The sequence below is a fragment of the Dermochelys coriacea genome, chromosome 2 (genome assembly GCF_009764565.3).
Source record: "Dermochelys coriacea isolate rDerCor1 chromosome 2, rDerCor1.pri.v4, whole genome shotgun sequence".
NCBI classification, from domain to species: Eukaryota; Metazoa; Chordata; order Testudines; family Dermochelyidae; genus Dermochelys; species Dermochelys coriacea.
Window position 1 is genome coordinate 193,602,650 of NC_050069.1, and position 27,448 is coordinate 193,630,097.

Sequence of the window (27,448 nt, forward strand, 5' to 3'; positions counted from 1 at the left end):
AGCCTTACTGTAAATAAGAATCAATCCCAGTTCTCCAGGAAAAACTCTTTTACTGAACAATCCAGATCTTTACAGTTATCAGTCTACAAATAAAGACATTTTCAGGAAGACCCTCTTTTGCTGAACTTCTATATTGAATGTCAGCTCAATGGTTACAGAATCAGTGATCACACATGACCAATTTACAATTTCAAGGTGAAAGTTTTTAATGCTAAGTCTACCCGTGCAGCTGGTTATGTGATTCCCAGCTTGAGTAGACATACTCACACTAGCTCTCATCGAGCAAGCAGACTAAAAGTTGTAGTGTAGCCATAGTAGCGTGGGCAGTGGTGAGCAGCAGCATGGGCTAGCTGCCCTGTGTACAAACCCACTTGGATCCCATGGATATGTGCTTGGGGCAGCCAGTCCATGTACTCCGGGCTAGTCCATACTGCCCTTGCCACTGCCCATGCTACCAGTGTTGCAGCAACACTATTTTTAGTGAATCACACCCCCAGCTCTAAGTGTAAATGTAGCCTAATTGAAGCCTCTCTGGCACAAAATTACAATATTAGTTCTATACTACAAGGAATGTGTTTCAGTATTTGCTTTTTAATTTGGTTGTGACAATCATGGTCCAGACACCCCAGGGGACAACAGAAGATTTAAACCACAAAAAATAAGCAGTTAAATCAACTGATTGTTGCCAGTGTTGTTGTACTACACAAATATATTGTGTAAGGTCTTTTATGAAAACTTGTAGTGTTCTGAACTCGATGGTCATTCTGAGAGCTGTGTGTGGACAATTGTAACTGTCATTATAACTGTAGTGCAACTCCAGCCTCACCTCAGAACAGGGCAGGGAAGCAATCAGGCAGGAACGGGCTACCTCCCTAACCAGAGGAGACCAGTTTTAAGAACCCATCCATTGGTCCAGCTCAGGAAAAAAACTATGGTGGACCATTAGAGTTAATGAAAAGGCATTTAGACAATTGGGCATTTCCCCCACTTTTTGAATATAGCGACTGAAGGAAAAAACCTGAAAGTCTTCTAAAATGGAAGGGGAGTGAAATGAAAGGTGTCCAGAAACTGAGGGACAATCACTTGGTGTGGGTGCTGTCTGTGAAATGCTGGATCATCTTTATGGCTAGGGGACATGCTGGGAAACTGTTCACAGGCAAAATAACTTTTATTAGAAAAGTGATTGTATCTAATATGAAAGTATGAAAGCCTGAGGTTCTGTCTGTTTGTTTTTTTACTGTGTAACTTGGATATGATTGCTCTCCCTTGCTATTTCATCTTTGAATCTGTGGCTTTTCTGTTAAATAAATCTTCCATTTATTTTTACCACAAGCAAGTCTCTGGTATGCAAACTGTGTATGTGGGGGGTTGGGGGAAGCGAGAGAGTATCATGGTAATCTGGTGTCTGGGGCGGGGTGGTTTCACACTTTTGGGATGATGAACCAAAGGGGAAATGTCTGAGTGCCTGGTAGTTAAGAACTTAGGGAGGATGAATTTGGGGAAACGTGGGACTGGAAGGGCTGCTGGTGTCATCCTGCAAGGAGTAACCAGCTGGTGAAAGTCAGGGTGAGACCTTGTGCGTGTGGGCAGGCTACTGGTGTCAGGGGTTTGAACCAAAACTGCATGAGGACACCAAAAGCTACAGGGAAGGCAGTGACAGAACCGCTTCCTGGTCTAGGTCAGTCCCCAAATGTCACATAGGGGTCTGCTCTTTGTTGCTGGTACTTGTAGGGAAGGAAAAATGAAACTTATTATTGTACCTACCTATTGCAATGGAATCATTAGACATTACTTATGTCCTTTATGGTTTGTAATATCTAAGAAGAGCCCTTGAGACAGGGAGAGCCTCAGTATTCCAAGGTTTTTTGCTTGTTTGTTTTGAGGAATGGAGAGAGTTTGCTTAATAAGAGCCATTATCTTGATGTAAGGATTCAATGCAATAAATCCAGAAACAACTACGCTTCTCTTTGTACTAAGTGTACTTTGTACACTTTGTACTTCATCCTATTCAAGATTAAGTCAATGGCAACCCTTCCATTAACTTAGATGGGAGCAAGATTGGGCCTGGAGGCAGATTTATTCTTCGTCGAGGTCACCAGGAGAATGAGCATAATTTAGAGTGGTCCTTAAATTTGAAACCTGCAGTGAAACTATGCTGGGCCCCAAAGTGGCACTCTGCCACTTGTCATATTGCTCATTCAGACTGCAGTGCCTTGTGCTCTGTGCTGCTTGTTATTTCTTCTCTGATTTTAAGATTGTTTATTGGTTGCTGTGCTTGTACTCTTCAGGTCACCTCACTGTTCTCATAGCCCCTCTGGCCCCCATCAGCACCCTTGTCAGTGTTAAATGAAGTGGGGGATCTTAGCTCTTCATGCATAACTTTGTACTCAAGCTGTTACCACAGTGGATATCTTGAGAGAGCATCCCACTCCAAAATGATCACCAAAAACCACCCCACTGATATGCACAGTTATTTGACCTACAGGACTTTTTGTGTCAAGCAGCCGTATTTTCTCAGAACCTCTTGTCAAATCTGTGATTCTGTACTGCATCAGCATATACTACAGACGATATTCTGATCTTAGCTACATCAGTGTAAATCCACAGTAATTTGAGTGACCTCAATGGCGTTATTTCAGATTTACATTGAGGTAGCTGACTCACAAACTGGCCCTATGTTCTCTGCCAGCACTCCAAACTATAATTGTACGTCCTTATGATCTGATCACTTGATTCACACTTAGGATGACTGTGCAATCTTCCTGAAGAGCTTTGCCCCTGAAATTTATTATCACAATTTGAGATATGCTACAAGGATCAGATAGAAAATGTAGTGATTAACAATTTCAATCTTTCATGCAAGTTTTATTTTTAATTATTGCTTACAGTATAAAATACATCTACAGCATAGTCACTTCCCATTAAATTGCCATGTCTATTTGCCTACAACAATATTTTTCTTAGGATGTGTCTGAAAACTGCTGATAAGTGCTAATTAGATTGAGAAGTGTACTGTATGCAAGTCCTTCTTAGTTAAAAGAACAGTGTTGGTATTTTAATGTACATGTTGATTGTATTTATTTGTATTTGTCAGCTTCCATTTATGCTGCCTAAGTTTGAAGAAGCATATGCTAGATCCTACTGCTTTTCAGCAAACTACCTCTATTACTTGCTTGTACATGGATATAAATTTAACACAGAGACTTGGCCCCAGATACATTTCCAAAAAGAAGTGAGTATTAATTATTTATTTGTATAATTATTATAACATGAAGAAGAATTTGGAAAATGGCGATAGGACATTTTACCTTGCAAATACATACTGATTGTGGCAGCTTCTGCAGAAGATTTTTAGATATTTAGAGCTAAGTAAGGGCTGTGTCTTTAGCTCCAATGCCAACTGCTAATGATTCCAGTGGTGACAATATGATTCAGTGATCCTAGATTCTTTAGAGTTTTAAAGAGTGAGATAAAAATTGTGCTCTCCATTACACCTGTGCAAATCCACTGAAGTCACTTGGTCTGCAAAGCGGTGTGTAATAGGATGGCAATATTTGCCTGAAACACCTTGCCACAACTAAGTGAGTTCTGTTAACTCACTGTGTGGGTGACAACTTGTTACCACCTGGATATAAGGAAGGGAGAGAAGATGAAAGGCATGATCTGAGCAGTCCTGAAGGAGGGACCGTATGAGTAGCTAAGCCTAGTGGGGAAACTGTTTCAGCTAATCTTAGTTAACTTATTACTCTTCTTCATTAACAGCCAAACTCCAGGGTGGTGGGTGCGAGTTTGGACTTTACATACTGTGTCTATAGAGCAGTTTGAGAAAGATGTCTGCTCACAGGATGTAACAGAAAGCAGAGTTTGGCCTAGTGTGTAATGATCTACCCAGATGGGATCCCACTGAAATCAACAGGTACCAGGGTCTGCCCATAAAAATCAAATGGCAGGACTGGAGCCCAAATGAGGGCACTGAAAAGCAGGCCTCTACGTTGCCTTTTTCTTAGGGTTGATGGGGTGATCGACTCCTAGGTTTTATTACTTTTACAGAAGTGTAGAGGACAAGACTGTAAACTTTCTGCACCCACCGCCATTTAGATTCTGTGACAGTTACAGCAATGTTTCCTCTGAATAATCAGACTCGTCTATACTGTGATCCCTTCCTTCCCATGACCAGTCTTATTTCTGCAACTTGTTTCAATCAAATTTGTAAACTCTTCATGGAGCTTTCAAACGGGTTAGCACTGGCCCATTACAACATGAGGTAACACAAAATGAAGAGGGTGCAGGCACTGTACAATAAAAGTAATCCTCACTGCACTTGAGAACAAGGCATCAAGAAATTCTGAGCAAGATTTTTCTAAAAAGCAGAGCTCCATCATTTGGGCAAATCCACCCAGTACAGAGAAGGAAATAATTACTCTGTCTTCTTTGCTTTACCATGTGGGGGCCAGCTACTAGAAGATCTCAGTGTTTGCAGTAGGTAAATTAACTCCTATGTAAAAGGCCAGCACGAAGGTTATTTTGAGGTCTTTAACCAGAACATCTCTGTTGCATAAGCCTTGTATTGGTCCTCAGCACAAGGGTGAATTTCACTTATGATTGTTCTCTCACGGCCAGCAGCACAGAAAGTACTGATCCAGGTGAAAGTACAAAGTACTTATTTAAAAGGACATGTTTCTGAATGACAAAGAACAGTTATTTCTAGGAGTGCCACCAGGGCCCAAACCTGCCAGGCAAAGGGATGGCAGACAGCCCACTCCTACAGTCTCCAACTAATCCGCCTAATCTCACCAGTTGCCTGCAAACAATCCCTCTTTCTCCTGTGTTGGGCAAAAAAAGGGGGTCAATGACTATAAATACTGAGGAGCTACAGCAATCAACAATACTGCACTAGAACGAGAGTTATTAATAAATAATAAGTGACTAATTTGGGGCTTTCTCCTGGCCTTTTTTTATAGGTGCCATTTTGTAAGAGGCTGTCTTTTTTGAAAATTCAGGGTTAAAGTGTGTGTGTGTGTGTGTGTGTGTGTGGTTTTTTTAATTCAAATGTAAATAGACAAACCCTAGGATGGTGAAAGCAGCGTCTAGTTCTATAATTGTTATGCTTGCTGATATCTTAAATTGTACTTCAAACTAAGATACTTATAGTGATTGGTCACACACACGCATATTCTAAATAGGATAGATTAAGATAAAATAGATGAGATAGAGCCATACCCTACTCATTCTCAGTGTGGGAACCAATCGGATGTCTTTATCTCAATTGTTCAAACCAGGGGATATAGAAACTGAGATAGCAAAAAATCATTGTAACTTTACAGGATTCCACTTTCGTCCCTCTATGTAATATTGAAAGATTTAGGGATGTATGGGTTCTCCAAAAATCCTTGCACACCTTTGGGCTTGGCTACAGTTGCAAGTTAGAGCACATTTAGTCAGCCCCAGGCACCCTAAGTCCTGAGGGGTCCACACTGGCAAGGCTCATAGAGCTCCGGGGCTGGAGCACTCCTGGTAATCCACCTCCACGAGAAACATAACGCTTGCTGCGCCCTGGCTGGAGTGCCACGGCGCCAGTGTGGACGCCCTGGTCTGTTAGTGCACTCTGATTGGCCTCCAGAAGTGTCCCACAATGCCTGTTCTAGCCAATCTGGTCATCACTTTGAACTCTACTTCCCTCAGGTGACCAACCATCAGACCCGCCCCTTAAATTCTCTGGGAATTTTGAAATTCCCCTTCCTGTTTGCTCAGCTAGGTGTGGAGTACTCTCAGCGCATCTTTCCAGGTGACCATGCCGCCACATGATCCCCAGTATGGAGCAATGGCGAGGTGCTGGACCTCATCAGTGTTTGGGGGAAGCTGTTCAGTCCCATCTGCACTCCAGCTGTAGGAATGATACCTTCAGGCAGATATCAAGGGACATGATGGAAAGGGGCACACTGCAGTGCAGGGTTAAAGTGAAGGAGCTGCAGAATACCTACTACAAAGTGCGGGAGGCAAACAACTGCTCCGGTGCTGCCCCCATGATCTGCCGTTTCTACAAAGAGCTGGACACGATACTTGGGGGCGACCCCACCTCCATTCTGAAGAGCACCATGGACGCTTGAGGCCATAGCAGCACAGAGTTCAACAAGGCAGGAAGAGGAAAGCATGAGCGAGGGTGCTGAGGAGGAGGGGGACAGCCCAGCATCCCTAGATGCATGCAGCTAGGAGCTGTTTTCAAGCCAGGAGGAAGGTAGCCATTTGCAGTGGACGGTGCTTGTGGAAGAACAAACAGCAGAGGTAAGTGGCTTTTATTCTGAGAAGGTAGTTGTTCAGTGCGGGCTCTTGGGGTGAGAAGGGTTGGGGCTGCATGCATGCCTAGATGCAGAATAGAGCGTCCATGTGCTCTCTCACATAGTGGTAAACCGCCTCAGTGATCTCTTCAAAGGTCTCATGCAGAAGCTGGGCAATCAGCTTGCGCAGGTTCCTTGGCAGAGCTACTGTGATCCTTGTCCCAGTAAGGCTAACATGTCTGCGCCACTGTGCCATGAGGGGCGGGGGAACCATAAGGCAAGCTGCATATGGGCCAGGACAGAAGCTACATTGTAGTAGAAGACCATCCCTTGCTTCCCAGGTCACCCTCAGCAGCGAGATATCTTCCAGGATGAATTCATCCTGTGGAAAATGTGGGGACAGTGTTCAGTATAGGGGCCCACTGCAGTTGTTGGCTCTCCCCAAGGCACAGAACCCCAGAGGGCAGTATGCCATGAAATGACCCGTCCCCCTTGCTCCTGTGCTTACTCACCATTTTGGAGCCCCTGTGGGTTATGTGCGCTTGCTTTGGGATGGGCAATTTCTGCTATTGCGTACACTGTACTTGTCTTTACGTTCAGCCAAATCATTGCTCTGTCTGGTGTGAACAATGCTGCCTCTGTTAAGTGTTCCATTTTCACTTTACAGATGCAACCTTGAGATCCCAGCCATCCTTGTTATCAATGGCCGAAAGACTCCAAGGAATCAGGAAGCGTCCGCGAAGAAGCAAAGAGGACCTGCTGCATAAAGTCATGCAGCAGTCCCTTAATGAAAATCAAAAAGTGTAGGAGTGGCGGGAGAGTGAAAGGAGGGTCCGCCAGCAGAATGCGGACTGCTGGCACCAAAGCACAGAGCGGCTGTTAAGCATTACGGAGCGCCAAGCGGACTCGATACAGGTGCTCGTAGCAATGCAGATGAAGCTCATCCATGCCCACCCCACCCTTGTCCCAAAACTTTCCCTTGTGCCCCCATGTCACCACCAAGCCACTTTCCCCAACATCCGCGTTCTTATCGCCACCAGCTGCCTCCAACACTCATAGCTTCACCACCCAACCCTGCAAACTACGACCCTTACTCACTGCACTCAACCCCCATCACCATGCATTTTAGCCAGCCTGAAGTGCAGCACTCATTGCACAGCACTCCAGACAGGAAGGCTGAGTATGATAACAGGACATACGCAAATCTGTGATTGTCCCATTCCCCACCCCGCCCCCTTCCATCCTCCTACAGAGCTCGGATGTGTCATGCCCTTTGTTTCCCAAGCAGTTGTTTCTTTTCAATAAATGAATTTTTTGGCTTTGAAAACATTCTTTATTGCATTAAGTAAAAGATACTGTAGTCCAGGAAAGCAACAGGCAGTGCAACTCAGTGGTATCATTTGTAGCAAAATGCCTAGCAAGATACCTACTAGCATTGGAACCACTGCACTTCACTCCTGTGGAGGGCACCAAACATTACTGGTGGCTTCAGCATCAAATTGCTCCCTCAAGTGATCCCTAATCCTTACAGCCCTGCGCCCCTCTAATAGCCCTGGTCTCTGGCTGTTCAAATTCAGCCTCCGGGTGTTGAACCTCCGAGGTCCATGCCTGAGCGAAGCTTTCACCCTTCCCCTCACAAATGTTATGGAGGGTACAGCACATAGCTATAACTGTGGGGATGTTGTCATTGGCCAGGTCCAGCTTCCCATACAGACAGCGTCAGCGGCCCTTTAATGGGCCCAGAGCACACTCAGTCATTCTGCACCGACTCAGCCTGTTGTTGAACCGCTCCTTGCTGCTGTCAAGGCTCCCTGTGTAGGGTTTCATGATCCACGGCATTAAAGGGTAAGCGGGGTCTCCAAGGATCACTATGGGCATTTCGACATCCCCTACAGTGATCTTCTGGTCTGGGAAGAAAGTCCCAGCTTGCAGCCTCCTGAACAGGCCTGTGTTCTGAAAGATGTGTGCATCATGCACCTTTCCAGATCAGCCTGTGTTAATGTCTGTGAAACACCCACAATGATCCACAAGCACCTGGAGAACCATAGAGAAATACCCCTTCCAATTTATGTACTTGGAGGCTAGGTGGTCTGGTGCCAGAATTGGATATGCGCCCCATCTATTGCCCCTCCACAGTTAGGGAAACCCATTTGTGCAAAGCCAGCCGCAATGTCATGCACATTGCCCAGAGTCATGGTTTTTCTGTGCAGGATGCGATTAATGGCCCTTCAAACTTGCATCAACATGATTCCAACAGTTGACTTTCCCACTCCAAACTGGTTAGCGACCGATCGGTAGCTGTCTGGAGTTGCCAGCTTCCAGATTCCAGGGTGGGGGCGAGCTCAGCACACAGTCCCATGAAAGTGGCTTTTCTTATCCGAAAGTTCTGCAGCCACTGCTCGTCATCCCAGACTTGCATGACAAGGTGATCCCACCACTCAGTGCTTGTTTCCTGAGCCCAAAAGTGGCGTTCCACTGTGGTGAGCATGTCTGTAAATGCCGCAATCTTGTGTCGTATGCATTACACAAGTCAACATCATCGTCTAACTCCTCACTGTCACTTTGTAGCTTAAGGAGTAACTTGACTGCAATTTGTGACATGCTGGCAAGACTCATCAGCATATTCCTCACAAGTTCAGGATCCATTCCCGCAGATTGAAAGGGAAAACAGAGCGCCAAGTACAAAAAACTTTGAAAGACAGCGTCAAATGTAGACTGAAGCACAGGGATTGCTGGGATGCAAAGCAATGCATCACAGGGCATTCGGACAGGACCCAGAATGCTCCAACCCCTTTCCACAAGCCACAGTGCCAGAATGGGAAGAGGTGCTCTGAGGGATAGCTGCCCATAATGCACCGCTCCCAATGCCACTACAAGTGCCGCAAATGTGGCCACGCCACTGCGCTTGCAGCTGACGGTGTAAACACACGGCAGCGCTTTCCCTGCTGAGGTCTCCGAGGGCTGGTTTAACTCACAGCGCTCTACATCTGCAAATGTAGCCGTGCCCTTTGCTAAGGCCTTGCCTCCAGTATTTTTAGAATAGTTGCTAGCATCAGCTGTGCTGCGGCTTTTGGATTCTCTAGCCATTAGCAAAAAAGTTAATATGAATTTTCTTTTTCACATTTCAGGTTGGTAACAGCAGTATAGCATGGTCTCTTGGTTACATGCTGAACCTCACCAACATGATCCCAGCAGAAAGCCAGGTGATTCAGTTACCTGTGAGCCCTTCTTTGTTTGCTGGTCTCCTCTTTTTCTTCACAGCCTTGGCATTGCTGTGTCTCATCTTTGTTGTTTACTTGTGTGTTGTATCACGCATGCAAAAGAATATCCGTCATATGGACCATGTACTTGCTACAGAATGAACAGAGACTCAGTGACAACAAAAGACAAAAATTTGAAATGTTCTTTGAAGAACTGCATTTTAGAAAACCAAGGGAGAAATAAATAAATATTTATAACAAAAGGAAAAGAGCCAGAAACATAAGTAGAGTGGAGAACAGAAATCAAGGAAATGATATTTATAATACATTGGATCTGGCGAGAGGTCTCAGCACCCATTGCTATAGACTTATGGTGTTATAGTGCAACAGGCAACTCATTAGTAAACTATTTTGTTTTTTAAACATTTGTGGGGGGAGGGTAGGGGAATAACCACCATTCACTAAGTTATTTTGGCATAAAAGTCTCCAGTAGACTTAACTGGTCAGTAGTTCCAAGATACAAGCAAGAGGACAAAACCATAGGCAAAAGGAAGAGTGGCAATACTCCTCTGTCGAACTGAAGTTAAAAGAAAAACTAATTTCTGAAACTTGTAAGGACATTGGGCACTATCTATGGGTTGTAACTGTGAGGTGCACTCAGGAAAAAAAAACTATTTTCATTACCATGTAAAACATGACAGAAGATTTAGGCTACCATGTAAACTTGATCACTAAATTATTGAACAACTCCCTTGTCATTTATTTATTTTAAAAAACCCAAGCCCATAATTGCATATCACTATACATTTGACATTCAGTATATCGGAGGCATCAGCAACAGCTCTGCAGTAAAGGTTGCATCAACATTTGTCCTGAAAGCAAGCCTGAAATCCCTCTGTTTTGTACCTTAATAATTAAACGGAGTCTCCAAGTGTGCCATACCAACTCTCCAGAGATCAATTGAATTTTGTCATTTTTTACTAACTTTTACAAAAGAAATATTTAAAATGGCTCCCTTACCAAAATGTTGACCTGTTGTCCATATGCTTGTTTGGGTCCTAAACCACCGCAGACTGTCCAGACTTCATATTCAGATAATACCTAAGCCATAGGCCCCTTCTGAAACATTAACACACCTAGAGTTTTCCCTCTCATTCAGGGTCAATAGGATAGGGGGCTAGACTCTGTGGCAATGGGGCACAGGCAGGGATGTATGGCAGGGTAACTGAGTCTTTGAGGAAATGGGGTGGGGAATTTGCAGGGATGCATAGGCCTGGAAGAGAAGAGGCTTTTGTACAGAAGAACCAGGAATGTATGGATGAGCGCTGAAGCGTATCCCCGAGGCAGCAGTGCCATGGTCAGTCCTTCAAGTGCCAGTGCCTCAACACAGACACTCTGTTCCTTCAGCACTGCTGTTCAGCTCTCTGGGGTACCAAGCAGCAACCAGATGCCTGCACTGATGTGACAGATTTCTGTTACCAATCTGCCTGAGATGTCAGGTGATCAGGTTGAGGCCAAAGGATCGTTAAGGGAGGAGATGATGGAACACACCAAGTGTCTAAGTTTTAAAGCTTTATTGATAAAATAATAAAACAACAGCGGAGAGTGATGGGTGCTCCCCACATCACTCACAGGAAGGAAAAAAGTGTTAGTGCCTCAAGCCCAACCCACTTTCATACTCACACCTGCACTACCTGAGGCTGGCCAGGCCTGGGTGTAACATAAGAAGAAGAGGGGGAGGGGTGGAAGGGAGTTCTGTTCTGTGCGCACAGGTCGTCCAGGGTTTGCTGCCAATCTCCAAATTGCTCCAGCTCTCAGGAGGGTTTTAAGTCCTGGGCTCCTTTGGGGGTGTTCCATTCCGTGACCTCTGTTCCTGATGCTCTTTGTGACAGTCCAAACCAGCTTTTGTGGTCTTCTCCGCTTTCCCAAAACACAACTGGCTCCAGGGACGCGAAGCTCTGCTCCCCCCTTGGCGTCTCACCGGTGTTTTCCACCTCAGCAGCCCTGGTTCAGTGTACTTTTTCTTTTCTCATGGTTGGCTGGGGCTGGGTGAGAATTTTTCTTCTAGTGCCGTGATCTTGGACTGGGGCCAGCTCTTATCGTCAGACTGAGCTTGCTAGCTGCAGTGTTGAGTTAACCCGTTCTCTGCTCTCTTTCTCCTTCTCACTTTGGCCTTTCGCAGCCTGCAAAAGAATCTTCCACTCCCCACTCACACCTTTGACCCTCCCCAAGTTGCCCTGTGACGCTTGCAACAGCATTAGCAATATACAATGCTGATCTGCCTCCCCCAGGGGATCCCCGGGGCGGGGGGGGGAGAGGGCTGGGGTGAGACACTGAGACGTATCAAGAGCGTCCCAATGTGCGGTTGCTTTGGTGCTCCAGGGAGCTGACCTCATAAAACCCAGCACTGGTTCCCTCTGACCCAGGCCTCCAACCAAAACACTTTCTGCACATCCCCAAATGATCCACCTGACCTCTTCCCATCCCTGCTCTTTCTAGCCCCCTCCCTACTCCTTTACCTTCCCATCCCCTCAGTGCTGCCCACCACCCTAGACACAGTGAGGGAAGGCGGGAGTGAGGATGTCAGAAAGGGTAGGGGGGCTATAGGACAGATAAGCAGGGCACGGGTGGCAAGTCTGTGCACTAGTATTGAGGCATCAGTGTATTAACTGCTGTCCAGTGCGGCAGCTGTGCTGTAGCACCCTGCAAGCCCAATGCCTCAACGCCAAGCAACTTGGCTCCTCTACCCCAGGCTTCATATACAACTCCACCCCTCCAAGCCAGGCCTCCCAGCTAAAAACTGGCAAAACCTCCCTATGCATCCTCAGTTGCCCTCGGCTCACCCCACATTCCCATTAACTCCCCTTCTGGTTCCATGTCCTCACCATACAACAGCACCATGTGAAGCCATAGAGGAAGGGTGAGTGAGAAAGGTGGGGTGGTGAGCAGCAGAGCATGAAAGAGAAATCATGCTTGCACTGCATGGGTCCAGGAGCGGGAGCTGTAGAAGAGAAAGGTGCAGCTCCTCCTACGCATCTATGAGTCACTGTAGTCCCAGGCCCTCGCTGGATCTTGCTCCCCTAAGCACACCAGCTGGAACACACCCTCAGGGCAGTGTATTGCCCCCATATTCCCAGCAGCGATGAGTTCTTCAGCAAGCTCTACGCGAAGGGGTCGGTTGGTAACTTTCTCACCCCTTGCCCATATTTTCGATGTTTTCCTTTATTTCTAAGGTTTTATTTACACACTTTAAATTAAATCCTGTTAAAACCTGCCTGATGAGTTTAAAAAGGATTTTAACATCTTTTTATTGAAATAAAAGGGTCTGAATATTTTCTCGATTAAAAAGAGAAACTAAGAGCACATTTTCTCTGGTTCCTTGACCAATGCCTATTTCTTGTTCATGGCAGATAACATTAGCGGGACAGAAACCTCAAGATGTTTGAAATTATCTTCAAAAGAGATGGAAAATTGGCAGGCTGAAGAACTGAGCTTGTGAAGTACTGGGAATTGTGAGGGTTCAATACCTCAAAAGTTTGGTTCCTCAGTGCCAGGTCTTCAGGATATATCCCTCAAGTGGTTACAAACTGACTAGCAGAAATAAGCCCAGTGATTTTCAAAGGCACAAATGGTTGTTAAGCCTCTAACTCCTATTGACTTTCTGTGCAAGTTAGGTGTCTGCCATTTGTATCTTTGAAAATCATCCCCCATATCACAAAATTCAGCATTAGAGACCCGCTTTGAATTCACATATTCTGAGAGGGGTCAGAGTTGTGGTTTTGATACAACTTTCATTTTTTAAGAATGGCAGAGTGGTTACATTTTGAATCAGATTCCAAGCCCCCTTAAAGTTCAGACACATTTACACCTTTATTTCAGGTTCATCTCTTGACTCAAAATGTACATGCCAAAGATGAAAAATGAAACATATAGATTTCCAGCCCACAAGGATATTGACCAGAGAAAGGGAGAGTAGAAGATGAGCTGCCTGAGACAAAAAGACTGTTTCACAGAAAGCAACACCTTGGTCAGGGAGAAGTACTTAAAAACTAGTTGCATAGGAGAAACCCATGAGAAATGAAATGGAGATGTCAATGCAAGTGATTTCAATGCATTGCAAATTCATTCTTGAAGTTGAAAAGGTGCCTAGAACTAGATGGGACAAAGCTCTCACATGCAATACAGAGAATAACCCTAGACTGATAGATGTGACAGGGTATATATACCCTGCACTAGCATGGAAGGGGCTAAGGAGCTGCTGTGGGCTGGAATGGCCCCACACCTCTGTGCCTGCAACTCGCGCTAGGACTGGAGGAGGAGTTAAAAGGAAGGGAACCCAGACTTGACAACCCTGGGAAGGGAGCAGACTATTGATCTGTTCCAGCCCTGAGGAGAGGGTTGACAGCCTGCAGAGGAGGGTGCAGGACCCCTGAGCAGATCAGGAAAGAGGCCTGATACTTACACTGGAACCCCAGTGGACAGTGATACTAGTCCCAGGGCCCCTCTGAAACAGAAGAGATCCATACCCTGGAGGGAGCTACAGACAGTTTTTTCTTTTCTTTGACCCCATTCACTGACTACAGGCTGTCCTGTTGTTTTGCCTGGGACTCCAAAAGGGGCTGAGACTTCAGAGGCCTTGTCTGGAGGGTTGAGCACTGGCCCACAAGAAAGATGCCCTGCAACACCTGCTAAGATGGGGGATAACTGAATTCATGTGTGTTCCCCATGTAGCGTCTAGGAGGGGTGCCCTACCACAGACAGACAGTAGGGGAATGAACCATGATTCTTCTATCTCTAATTTTTAAAGAATTAGGGGAAGAGGGTAAAATCAGCAACAAAATTGAACCTGAAAGTCGTGCTGAAAATTCCCCAGGTGGGAAATGGCCCATGACGACATCTAGTAAGATGGTCCATCATCATCTGTAATGCTAATGGGTGGCACCCATGCTTACTTCCTCAGTACTTTTGAATATTTTTTTCTTTTGGGAAGTAACAGGAGGGAAAATTAACACACAGCCACCTTCTCAGCTAAATTTACACAGGACTGAGGTAAGGCTAATTTTTAAAAAAATATTAATAATGGGGAATAATTAACCTTTTCTGTGCTTTACATCCGCACATCCAAGGCCTTCTTCAATGGCATCCCATTATTTATAATGGCACAATAATAGCATGTGTAGTATAGTCAAAGGCCCCTGATGATACTGCTTCAATGGCTATAAACTGCACCCCTATAACATGGGTCACCTAAATGGCACCTTGGCTATTCATATCTCGCATCTTGATAAAGTTAAATCCCATTTCAAATACTGAATTTTAACAAGCCATAACCCAAGTTTGGTATTCCTCTGAGTGTTAGCAATTCATGAACTCAACAATAAGCACTATTTTCCTCTATCAAGGAAGATGTAAATACAGATGTGTGGAACTTAATTTATGCAAATTAGGTGCAGCCCTCAAGTTCCTACCAAGTTGTGAAGACACCCACTGGCGCTGTCAAGTTTGAGCACCTCTGATATAAAGGTGAAAGTGTGATTAAAAGACCAAGAAAAAACCTCTCTCAGGAAAACTCCTATATTTTCCTTATCTTCTGATTTGTCAAGTGCGTAATGAGCCACAGATGAAAAAAGCTGATCATTATTATCAGTCCTTTACAGAATGGAAGAAATCCAGAATTGCTGATGTGACCTTCCACCTGTTTAAAAAAACAATACTATGAATTTTGGGTAGGGTTTTCAAAAGAACCTGAGGGAGTTAAATGCTCATCGACCCTTTGTGAACTGTTCCTTGGGTGGTAGCCTACAACACTCACACTGAATAATAAAGCAATAATTTCCTTTTTAAAACATCTTCTTATAAATCAAAACAATATAATACACTAATCACCACAAAAACTAAAGTTCTGATACATTTGAACTATTTCATTACACCACTTACAGGGACAGAAAATCAAGGGTACAGCTGTTTCATAACAAGGCCTTTGTTCTCTGTGCCACACTCAGAATCCTTCTCTCATTTGCAAAACCATTTTGCTAATGTTTAGAAGAGTAAAAATCTTCCAAAATCTGAACCACATCACTATCAGTATCTTGATGTATGTACATTAAAGCCAGTCCTGTGAGTTGACTTTCACATAAAGAGCTTTTTTAGCCATGTCTTGACTGTCTGCAATACCCTTATATGTTTTCCAAAGCAACACTGATTGGCCTGGTGGCCAAACAGAGAGGGCAATGTTGAGATCAGGATAGGATGCCGGCATCAGCTCTTGAAGAGTACTGAGAATGCTGTTTGGCTGTTCATCCCTTGGAATGTCTATCCATTTTTCATGCCATCTTTGTAGTTCTGCTTTAAAATTATCAAGTTCAGAAAGGTCCACTTTGTATGCATCATTGAGAGCCATCACCATATCTTCATTCTCTAATACATGATGTTTATCTGGCACAAAGAACTGAGCAAGAAAACGTAAAGAGCAGTCGATCACTTGCTTCTGAAGCTCTGAAATTACATGGTCCAGGAATGGAATGAATACAGTCCTCCTATCATATTCTCTAAGGTCTATGGCACCGATGTTATCATAATGCATTTTTCTCCCACGTGTGGGTGGAAGTGACTCTTCAACAGAAACAGCATCAGCCAAACATTTCACTTCAGCATATAGGGAAGCAAAATGTGGGTTGTCATCCACTCTCAATCTCCTGAGTCTATGAAGAATAATATTTGCTTCACCCAATACATAAATTAGATCTACAGTACAATGCTGCATATATACGTGCAGAGATTTTGTACATGAAAGTACATTTTCAACGCACACCATAGTAACCAGAAAGTCAAATTTCATGATGAAATATAACAATCTCTCAGCACCACCATCATTATCAACTATTTTCTCTAAGTAATCAACAACCACAACAGACTGTTTTGAAGCTACTCAGCGTATCCATCTGACTCATCCATTGTGTGTTGCAATCCAAAAGCATGCCCTCCATAATTTGATCCTCTTCTTCCTCACAGAGTTTATTCAACAAGCCTGTGAGCTCCTGCAGCTCTGTAGGCTGAATGCTAGGATACTTTACAACAGCTTTCAGCGTGGTTATGATTTTGGAGAAAGCATCAAAAAAGTTAGCCACTTGTTGCACTGCACAAGAGTGAACAATTGCTGTGTTCAGCTTGTGCATCCTGCAGGCTGACTGCATGTCTGCTGGAAGGATTTCACAAATTCTTGCATTCTGACCAATTATATTGCTCACCATGTTACAGCCGTAGCCCCTCAGCAGTTCCTTCTGTAACCTCCAAGTGGCTATTCTCGCCATGAAAAGCTCTGTAAGGCTTTGTGTTGTATCAAAGGCTCTATAAAATCAGTAAGAAAAGGAGTACTTGTGGCACCTTAGAGACTAACAAATTTATTTAAGCATAAGCTTTTGTGAGCTACAGCTCCCTTCATCGGATGCATATGCTCACAAAAGCTTATGCTCAAATAAATTTGTTAGTCTCTAAGGTGCCACAAGTACTCCTTTCCTTTTTGCGAATACAGACTAACACGGCTGCTACTCTGAAACCTATAAAATCAATGAAGTCTTCATGGAGTTCTACTCGCCCATCTTCATTTCAGTGGATGCATCGTATAGCCAGTGAAATGTTTTCTTTTGCTGGACAAGCACCAGCTGCATCAGCAATTAAACTGAAAAATGGTGCCGCTTTTACTCTCTATAATCTTTCTCTGTATATGGACTCCTACCAACTTTGTGAGCTCATTTTGCGTTTGTTCCGATATGTCCACTGTACTATAGATCTATAATTAAGCTGCTCTTTCAAATTAGGGTCCAGTCCTGTGATAGAACATGAAAGTCCATGTATAATCTTAGTGTTTATTACCTCTCCCCTCACTAAAATGTTCTGCCTTCCACAAAGGATGGTAATTTTAACTATTTGTTTCAGAGCATGCTGATTGCAGTGTGTCAGCTTTTTCTTATGCTCAAATGCAACAAATTCATCTGACTTTGCTATAGCGAGAACATGTTCTTTGGATTTGCTATGTCTCTCAAGTATTTTCTTGCCATTGGACCAGTCTTTCAAGGGAATGGAAATCAAGACTGCTTCCTTGCTGTTGTTAAACACAAAGAACACTCACAGAACACAGCATCCAGATGTTTGGAGTAATGTGCAAATTTATACCCTTGTAAGAGCTGCACGCTGCAACAACGTTATTTTCTGACTAGCCCCTGAGCCCATTAGTGTTTTAGGAAACTGAAATTTGAAGGTGGCAAATTCCGAGTTGCTAGGATGTCCTTCTTCTGATTTTCAGTCAAGTTTACACAATTTAGATGGCCAATGTCATTATCCCTCTGGAAGCCCTGTAGAATGTCCTCAGCTTCTCAGTCCTTGGCTTGAGGTATGGCTGCTCTACAAAAACTTAGTTTTACAATAGAAAGATTCAGTACTTCTCCATTGTGGCGTTCCTCAACCTTCCTTCCAGATGTAACTTCACAAATAGCATGACCTGGTCCACTGAGACCTTCCTGGAATTACAGCAAGGAAGGCAAACATCACTACTGATGCATTGTGAGCTACAGCGTTGGGAGTACCTGCATCGTCGTTATTCTTACCATTTACAGAGCTGACCAAGTGTACCAACTTACTGCATTAGAAAGGCGGTTGTGATTTTGGGTCACTTCTGTTTCTGTTCTGAATCTGGCTTGGAATTTTTTCTCATTTAAGCACCAGACAGTTTCTCGGCAGGGCTGACTCCATGCGGAGATAACTGGTGAATGAAAGCAAAGACACTTGTTTAACTGAGGACTAATAAGATCAACTATCCCCTCGCATTGCAAAGGGGAAAGCCCCCCACCCACACAAACCAACGGCATTTAACACGCGCATTACCCGTGGGCAACAAACGCACGGGCTGGTACAGCATCACTACGGGACATGCATCCTGTGGCCCCGGCCCCGGCTCGCTGCACGAGGCCCTGCACCAGCTCTGGGCGCACCCCGCTCTGCGAGCTCCAGCGCAGACCCGGCCGGCTCCAGGGACGACCCGCGCGCCCTGGGTTGCGCTCCGCGGCAAGGCGCGCGCAGCCAGCCGCCAGCCTCTCACGCATGTGCATTACAGTAGGGGCGCGAGCGAGACGCTCCCGCAACAAGACAGCTGACTACGCATGCGCATTGGTGAGGCCGCGTTCTCGCCCCTCCCACGCCCGGCATGCTTGCCACGCATGCGTCAAAAGGATGAGGTTAAAAAAACTCGACCCGCCCACCTCGATCGTTTGGCACGCGTGCCTATTGGAGAAGGAGCGGAAAGGGTTCCCTTCGACACCCCCCCCCCCGGGAGCGCCTGGCGTGCATGCGCACTTAGTAAGGCAATTCCCCTCCCCTCCGCTGGACCGCAAGGAGCATGCGCATCGGGAGCGCGAGCTTGCGCCCGCCTTCTCCAACGCGGGTGCATGCGCAGTAGAGGATCGGAAGCGGCGTCCGGGCGGAACGGAAGCTGCTCGCTCCTTTCTGCTCGCGGGCGGCCATCATGGTGAGTGCGTGCGGCCGCGGCCTCCGCCACCAGCCCGGCGCGGTGGGAGCAGGGCCCGGCCGGGCGCTCAGCCGCCTCCTCCCAATGACCGGAGCGGGGCCGGGGCCTAGGGACCCCGCTCGGGGAACGTGTTCTGCGGAGCGGGGCTCGGCCACGTCTCCGTTGGTGCCCGCTGCCCCCCCCCCACCCCCGAGGGGGGCCTAAAGCTCCGGTCCATTGGCGGCCTCACGGGCCGGGCCCCCGTCGCTTGGCTGGCGGGGCCCATGGTCGGCTGAAGGCGCTGGGCCGGGCTGCCGTTGCCGGGTTTTGCACAACCTGCCGCCCCCCGCCTGTCACGCTGGAAGCGAGCGTGCGTCTCCCGCGCCACCTTGGACCGGCCCCATCAGCCCTGAGTTTATAGCCACAGTAACCCCCCCCCCACACACACACACACACAAGCGCGCACATCTAGCCGTGAACTCTGAAGGGCATATTCCACCCCTCGACCCTTCGTGTGGTGCCTGCCACCGAGCTGGTCCCACCCCCCCGCAGACCAGTCCTTGCCTCCCATCCCTGGGGATAAGATATATTACCCCCCCTAGAGGGGAGGGAAATGCGGGGTGCAGTTTGCTTGGAGTACGATTGACTCCTGACTGAAATGCAAGTGACATTGTGGGCCACCTCTGTCTGTCCCCTGGTTTCCCTTCTCCTCTAGGGGCCTCCTCTGTCTTACCTGAGCCTGCCTCTAACGAGGGATTTTCAAATTGGATGTACAGTGGAAACGCAAGGCAAGAAGGAATCGCTGCAGATTCTGAATTCTAAACTGAAGCTGGTCTGAATCTGCTAGATCTTCTGTCCCATGGGGCAAAACAGCCCCTGCAATTGAAGGTTTCGTAGATAGCAATTCCTGGTTTTGGTCATACTACTTGTGTGCACACTCTTAATTTTCAGTAACTCATTTCTTCCAGGTGTTCAAACGTTACGTTGAGATTGGCCGAGTTGCCTACATCTCCTTTGGGCCACATGCTGGCAAGCTGGTGGCAATTGTGGATGTTATTGACCAGAACAGGGTAAGCTTAGAGACCTTTAGTCTTTTCCTCTCCCCAATTCTTTCATCCTCTATTTTAAAGGTATTTTTTTGTACAATCTTGATTAAAATACTTCAGTTTTCGGTATATCAATTTTTCCAACGGGCTTACAATGTTAAGGAAAATGGAATACAAATACTCATGTGCATTGCAGGCTTTAAAAATTAATCTTTGTATGGAAAGTCTTGTAAGGTTCCAAAAAGTTAATTTTTCAAACAGTTATGTTTCCCCTCTCAGGATCAATATTAAGGATAAGAAGGAAGGTCCTCTAGTGGATCAGAAACTGGTTAAAAAACAGGAAACAAAGGCTAGGAATAAATGGTCAGTTTTCAGAATGGAGAGAGGTAAATGGTGTCTCCCAAGGATCTGTAGTGGGATAGTTAAGTGCAAAACAGACTGCGAGGAGTTACAAAGGAGTCTCAAAACTGGGCAACAAAATGGTAGATGAAATTGAATGTTGATAAATACAACGTAATGCATATTGGAAAACATAATCCCAACTATATATACAAAATGATGGGGTCTAAATTGGCTGTTACCACTCAGGAAAGAGAGCTTGGAGTCATTGTGGATAGTTCTCTGAAAACATCCACTCAATGTGCAGCGGCAGTCAAAAAAGCTAACAATGTTAGGAACCATACGGAAAGGGATAGATAATAAGACAGTAAATACCATATCATTATATAAATCCATGATACACCCACACCTTGAATACAGTGCAGTTCTGGTTGCCCCATCTCAAAAAAGATATTAGAATTGGAAAAGGTAATCGAAGGGCAACAAAAATGATTAGGAGTATGGCTCATAAGAACATACTATTTCACAAAGTGTACAGTCAACCTGTGGAACTCGTTGCCAGGAGATGATGTGAAGGTCAAAGTGTAACTTGGTTAAAAAAAGAACTCTAGATAAGTTCCATGGAGAATATCAATGGCTATTAGCCAAGACGGTCAGGGATGCAACCCTATGCTTTGGGTGTCCCTAGCTTCTGACTTGCAGCTTCTGACGGATGGGATGGATCACTCGATAAATTGCCCTGTTCTGTTCATTCCCTCTGAAGTACCTGGCATTAGTCACTGTCGGAAGACAGGGTACTGGGCTAGATGGATCATTGGTCTCGGCCTGTATGAATGCAAGAATGGCCATATCTTTCTAACGAGCTGAATACCTGTATTGGATTCTTGTGATTGGCAGAGAGACACTACCTCCAAACTCACCTCATCAGTTTCTGCTCTTTTTTTAAAATTTTTCCTCTTTTATTTGTACTCATTTTCTTTAACTTTTTGCTTCCTGAGTCTCCCTGCTTACCGTCTGAGCCTGTAGTCACACACACACACACACACACACACACACACACAAAATGAACTGTTCTTTCTTGCATTAGGGAGGGGGAAGTTGCACAGAAGTTTTCTGCGTCTTTAGTTGCACCTGTGGGAGAACAGGCATGGATGAGGGAAAGGGGATGCATCTGAGATTATGGAAGTTTCCCAGTCCCAACTCTTTCCTTTGTCTCCCTTGGCCTTCTGTGTTGGGGAAACAATGCTTTAAATAAATGCCAGTTGATCTTGCCATAGAGTTTGGGTAGTGTACTCCACTCGTGTTATGTTCTCCAGTGTTTCAAACGCATAGTGCTCTCTTCCAGTTTGTAACGCTTTCTTCATGTTGATGGGTCACAGTTTATTTGGAAGTAACTTTCTGTAGTCTGTCATGGTATATTGGAAAAATGTTAGTGAACCCATTCAATCACTATTGTTTTAGGCGCTAGTTGATGGCCCCTGCAGTGGTGTAAGAAGGCAGGCTATGCCCTTCAAGTGCATGCAGCTAACCGATTTTGTACTCAAATTCCCACACAGGTGAGTTGTCCTTCCTTTTGGGCTGTGCAAAAGGTACTGACTGTTTAAACCTGACTTAATGTGAAGCTAATTTACATAGTTTGTGATTTGGTGGAATTTTGTTTCTAAATTTTAGAAAAGATATGGATATATAGGTGTTTTCTTAAGTTATCCCTAGGGTCTAAATTTCAGAACTAATCATCTTTCATAATGTACTAAGTTATTTAATGATGTGTGTGCTGTTAAGACCTGGCAGACCATATGATCATGGTTAAATGTATTGGATTCATTGCTATGAATAGCAAAGATTTGACTGAGGCAGATACTGGCCTGTGTTATGTACAAGGAAAAATTATAAATGAATCACAGTAATGCATAACTTCATGCATTGTCTCCTAAACAATAGACTGTCTACATATTCAAAGGGAAGTATTCAAGATGTTCTTTATTTGAAGAACTATGTACCCTATATGTAGGTGGATTGAATTCCAAGTCTTTTCTCTCCAGCTTTTGTGATACATTAAAATCACTAAGCCACAATCACTATTGGGTACAACTATGAGACCTGCTATGCTGATAAAGCTTCCATAACTTTGAACTCATAACTTCTGTTTTTTACTAACCATTTTAGATGAATGCCAGGAGAATAGTATCCCAGTGCATTTTTCTAGATTGTCCCTCCCTTCAGTCCTAACTGCCAACACCAGAAAGAAGTTTTTAAGTATACTTTTACAGGACTTTGATTACGTTTGCTGTGTGTTTAACACCTTTGACGTGCACTAAAGATGTAACCTGTCTACTTGCTGTTTGACTTCACTTATTTAAAATTGAAAGCTGGAGCAGCACCAAAGGAATTGATTTTGTATGATGATGATGCAAATCATGTTGATATACGAGATTGTTTGTTTAAATGCAGTGCTCGTCAGAAGCATGTGCGAGTTGCCTGGGAGAAAGAAAATATTAATGAAAAATGGATAGGTACAAGGTGGGCAAAGAAGATTGAAGCCAGAGAAAAGGTACGTTTGATCTGCAGTGTGATATAAAATACTCAACCTTGCACTTAGCACGTTACTAAAGTTGTCAAATATAGTCTAATAGAAAAGTTGAGATTAATCTTGCAGAGTAAGACTAAAGGCAGAGAAAACATGGGTTGTCAAGTTGTAAAGTAAGTTGTGTTATTGAAAACCAAATGGTTTTACCACTAAATTTAATCATCTATTTTTCTGCTTTGCCATCTCTACAAAATGTTTTTTGGCTGTTCTCTGCATCATCAGATACTTCCCAGCTATGAAGATAAATGGCATGTACACTGATTTGTAAAACCACCACTAAAATGAATTTACAAAGTTCTTTTGAGTTGTCTGGTTGAAAAGCAGAAAATATTTATTTTTTGCAAAGTTACATTTTAACTAAGAAATTAAACACAAGACTTCAGTTACCTTTTAACTGAAATGCAAATTTTCTTCAACAGAAAGCCAAGATGACAGACTTTGATCGTTACAAGGTCATGAAAGCAAAGAAAATGGTAAGTGGTTAAATGTATAGCTGTCTTTGGATAGTTGATTTGTGGTGTATTACAAGCAAATCTAGCTCTTTATTCTGAATCAGATTCAAATACATAATTCCTTGTATGAATTTTTCTCTTCTGTTTGGAATCAGACTTGCAGAAAACTAGAGAAGCAATATAAATTTGACCTTTGAGTTCACTGATGCTTGTTCATCACTGTTTTTCTTTTGAAACACTTAATTCAAGTTCAGTCTATATTTATCTCTAAGTCCATGCTAGCCTTCAAGGCTATGTACCAGATCTCTGCAGTTGAGAACTGAAGTTGTTTCCAAAATTCATTGATCCTTTGGGAGGAATTGCTCTTGACAATATGAAACACTACTTTTCCTCTTTTTCTCAGAGCCACGCATTGCTGTAACAGCAATGCTGCCAACCTGTGAAAAAATAAACTGACTAGGAGTCTCGCCCAGACTTGTAGTAGGGCACGACGACTAGGCTACCAGTGTGACAGCAGTCTTTTGCCACTTGGGCCATCGAAGTTTCTGAAATATGTCACACCACTATATATAGTGCATGTGATATCTTTCTGTGATTTCAGTAATACCTACATCTGCTGAACAAACAGTGATTGTGCTAAAAAGGAGAGAATTTGAAAACCCAGAAAGTCATGAGTAGCACAGATGTCCTATAGATTGTTCCTTTGCTGCTCTTATTAGATTTAATGTTACAAAATTATTCCTTTAATTTACAGAGGAACAGGATCATCAAGCATGAAGTAAAGAAGCTCCAGAAGCAATCTTCCAAAAAAGCATAAACTGTCAGTCAAATAAAGTTTCAGTTTACTGTACACTTAGTGTCTGTCTTTGTGTTGTAATATTTACAAATATTAAGGTAATATATATAGATCACTTAGGGTCTTACCCAACAATAAGTAGCTGCCTGAGCAATTTACATCACTATGAGTTGGCAGTGCTCCACACATCACGAGAGCAGGCCCTAAACCAGCAATGAGAAATGAGTGAGTTACTGCTCGCTTTTCATGTGCTTCTGGACTACAGTACCTATAATGTTGCATACCCAAGTTAATAGTAAATAGCCGTTAAAATCCTCAAATATATTTTATCGCAATTTGCTATGGAAAAAATGTAGCATTGATGAAGCTACATTACAAAAAATTATACTTGAAACACAGGATTATTGAAGTAGAGAACGATCTTCCTGTACAAATCCAGGGTGTAGGTTAAAGTGCGAAGTTGTCTCTGTATGAAGCAAGAAACAATCCCTGCCCTGCAGAATTTAAAACCTGTGTAAGTGCTAATGTTTTGCATTCTTTTTAAAGGCTCAGACAAATAAGAACTATTCATGGTTAAATTCTATTCTAAAATACGTCCTGCTTCAAAATTTACTTCCACTACTCTCCTAAATGGTGTAGCTCTGGCTTCAAATACTTCAGAATTCTAGGAATGTCTAGTGACAAGATAAACACTTGTCCTGTGTGGCAGAATTTTATACTGAATAAAATCATATTATAAGGTAAACGCTTCTGGAAACTATTTAAAGAGACACACATTTAACTTTAAGCAACTAGATTTTAAATTAGTTTTCTGTTACTACAATTGTCCCTTAGGCTATTTGTCTTACAGGACCATTTTCTTAATCTTAATTTTTTCTCTCATTGATATAGAAAAAGCATGTACAAACAAGAGAAAATGTGTGGGGGGGGGGAAATGAAATTGCCTATAGAAGAATTGACTTTTCCCTGTAATGTTGTAGTTGTAATTTAAAAAAAAAAAAAAAAAAAAAACAGGTAAATGATTTTTGTGTGTTTGTCCATTTTAATGGTAATTGAAATGTGTACTGAAGGCATCTGTTTGGTCTACTATGACAGCTGCAGTTTATCAGTGCTTACAGGTCATCAATGGGAAAGATTAACAGCTTCAGAGGCACAATTGAAAGAACTATCTCCCAGGTTATTAGCTATTCTGTAACCATCCAGGACATGTGTAACAATTAGCATATACCCAAATCACAACCCCTAGAATTTGATCAGTGCTTATACTGGAATATAGGGCTGCATTTTGCATAAGTCTTCAATTCACAACATTGATTTAATTTTTTTCCCATTAGCTCTTCACTGGTATTTTAATAAACAGCCATTAATGTTTTCCAAAGACTGATTCTAATGTGGAAATACCTGCTGTTAAATCTACTGTGGCAAAGCTGCTGTGACAGTGGGAGGAAGTGCGTGGTCCAGTGGGTAGGGTGCTAGCCTGGAACTTGAGACCCAGATTCAATTTCTTGTTCCATCAGACTTTGTGTGACTTTCACTAAGGCCCATGATGGCAGCACAGCTATGGTATTGTAGTGGCATAGTGTAGATGCTTCCTACGTTCATGGAAGGGTTTTTCTGTCCACATAGTTTAATCCACCTCTCGAAGAGGCGTTAGCTAGGTGGACAGAATAATTCTTTTGTCAAGTAGCCGCTTATAGATTCATAGATATTAAGGTCAGAAGGGACCATTATGCTCTAGTCTGACCTGCACAATGCAGGCCACAGAATCTCCCCCATGCACTCCTGCAAAAAACCTCTCACCTATGTCTGAGCTATTGAAGTCCTCAAATCGTGGTTTAAAGACCTCAAGGAGCAGAGAATCCTCCAGCAAGTGACCTGTGCCCCATGCTACAGAGGAAGGTGAAAAACCTCCAGGGCCTCTTCCAATCTGCTGTGGAGGAAAATTCCTTCCCAACCCCAATAAGGTGATCAGCTGTACCCTGAGCATGTGGGCAAGATTCACCAGCCAGATACCCAGGAAAGAATTCTCTGTAGTAACTCAGATCCCACCCCATCTAACATCCCATCACAGGCCATTGGGCCTATTTACCATGAATATTTAAAGATCGATTGCTAAAATCATGTTCTCCCATCATACCATCTCCTCCATAAACTTATTGAGTCTTGTACATTAAGGATCAGTTAGGTTGACCTATGTTGCACAGGATGTGAAATTTTTCACAGTCCTGAATGACCTAGCTAGGTTGAACTAATTTTTAAGTGTAGACCAGCCTTGAGTCTCCGAGCCTCAGTTCCATAGCTGTAAAATGGTGATACAGCATTTTTCTTCCAGGAATGTTGAGGATCAATACATTAAAGATTGTGAGGCACTATGGTAATGGGGGCCATAAAGTAACTTAGATAAGGTACTTATCATACACCTAAACTTGCAAAAAAAAAACAAAAACAAACCCCAAAACTGCAGCAGCGAGTCTGAGCCCCAGTGAACTGATTTGGGATTGTGCTGTGGGGTTATAAATAGTAAATGTTTGGGCTCATGTGGGATCCCAGGCTCTGAGACGCTCCACACTGGCTGGGTTTCAGAACCTGGGCTCCAGCCTGAGCCTGAATGTCAACACTGCTGTTTTTAGCCCTATACTGCAGTTCCCATGAGCCTGAGTCAGTTGCCTGGGTTCTGAGGCGCTCTGCCATAGGTCTCTTTTGGCCATGTGAATATACCCTTAGACTCGTAATACCTTTGCTGTGGATAGTGTCTTCGGTGATTTGGCAGCAGGGGAATGAAGAATCCAGCCTTCGTTCATAGCTAATAGAAAATAAGCTGAAGCCCAGACACTTGGCTCATACCATTTACATTTTTGTACAGTAGTTGTACCTGCCTTTGTGCAGTGCTAGGTACTTCTAGCATTTGCACTTCAAGCAGCATTTGTCATAGAAAAATTAATGTTTCGCTCCTTTTGACACTTTCAGTAGCTACTGCTGTTTTTGTAGCAATACTCTGCCTTTCTGTAAAACACAGATTCTGTCATGCTGGTGTGTTGGCTGCACTACTGAAAATCTGGAGGGAATGGAAATAACGTTTTGTAGCTTGTTAAATTTCTGCTCTGCTCTTTAAAGCTAAATGACAGGATATAAACTCTTAACTATGTATAAACGCTAAAATGCTTTCAATTTCAAAGCACTGCTCATGCACGAATATGACAGCTGAAACTGTTTGGAATGTTTCTTTTAATCTGCCTATTCCTACATTGTGATAG

General features: G+C 43.9%; 2 protein-coding genes and 1 long non-coding RNA gene across 5 annotated transcripts in view; 2 read left to right on the forward strand and 1 right to left on the reverse strand.

The window, feature by feature from the left end:
* ENTPD3 (ectonucleoside triphosphate diphosphohydrolase 3) overlaps positions 1 to 10,760 on the forward strand; it is a 41,394-nt gene extending 30,634 nt beyond the window's left edge. For both annotated transcript variants that reach the window (XM_043508967.1, XM_038392853.2), the window contains 2 exons: positions 3,095 to 3,232; positions 9,404 to 10,760. In XM_043508967.1, coding sequence (XP_043364902.1) covers positions 3,095 to 3,232; positions 9,404 to 9,637 — 372 coding nt within the window. In that variant the 3' untranslated portion in view covers positions 9,638 to 10,760. The remainder of the gene's footprint in view (positions 1 to 3,094; positions 3,233 to 9,403) is intronic.
* A 4,597-nt stretch (positions 10,761 to 15,357) lies between these two features.
* Positions 15,358 to 18,571, reverse strand: LOC122458935. Of its 2 annotated transcripts, XR_006279294.1 has the most exons (3): positions 18,356 to 18,571; positions 17,032 to 18,233; positions 15,358 to 16,822 (listed from the first exon to the last, which is right to left on the reverse strand). It is a non-coding gene; the product is annotated as an uncharacterized LOC122458935 (long non-coding RNA). The 2 variants fall into 2 exon arrangements; XR_006279293.1 differs by having other exon boundaries at positions 15,358 to 18,233.
* A 241-nt stretch (positions 18,572 to 18,812) lies between these two features.
* On the forward strand, positions 18,813 to 24,245 carry RPL14 (ribosomal protein L14). Its single transcript, XM_038393036.2, has 6 exons — positions 18,813 to 18,995; positions 19,943 to 20,044; positions 21,821 to 21,915; positions 22,811 to 22,910; positions 23,366 to 23,419; positions 24,153 to 24,245. The coding sequence occupies exons 1-6, from the start codon at positions 18,993 to 18,995 to the stop codon at positions 24,213 to 24,215; spliced, it is 417 nt and encodes a 138-aa protein (XP_038248964.1). The 5' UTR covers positions 18,813 to 18,992; the 3' UTR covers positions 24,216 to 24,245.
* The last annotated feature ends 3,203 nt before the right edge of the window (positions 24,246 to 27,448 follow it).

Bases quoted from the DNA above. Each gene is read 5' to 3' on its own strand.
- RPL14 (XM_038393036.2), top strand. The intron at 21,916-22,810 runs GTGAGTTGTCCT...GTTTAAATGCAG, and splicing joins GTACTCAAATTCCCACACAG to TGCTCGTCAGAAGCATGTGC. The intron at 23,420-24,152 runs GTAAGTGGTTAA...TTTAATTTACAG, and splicing joins TCATGAAAGCAAAGAAAATG to AGGAACAGGATCATCAAGCA.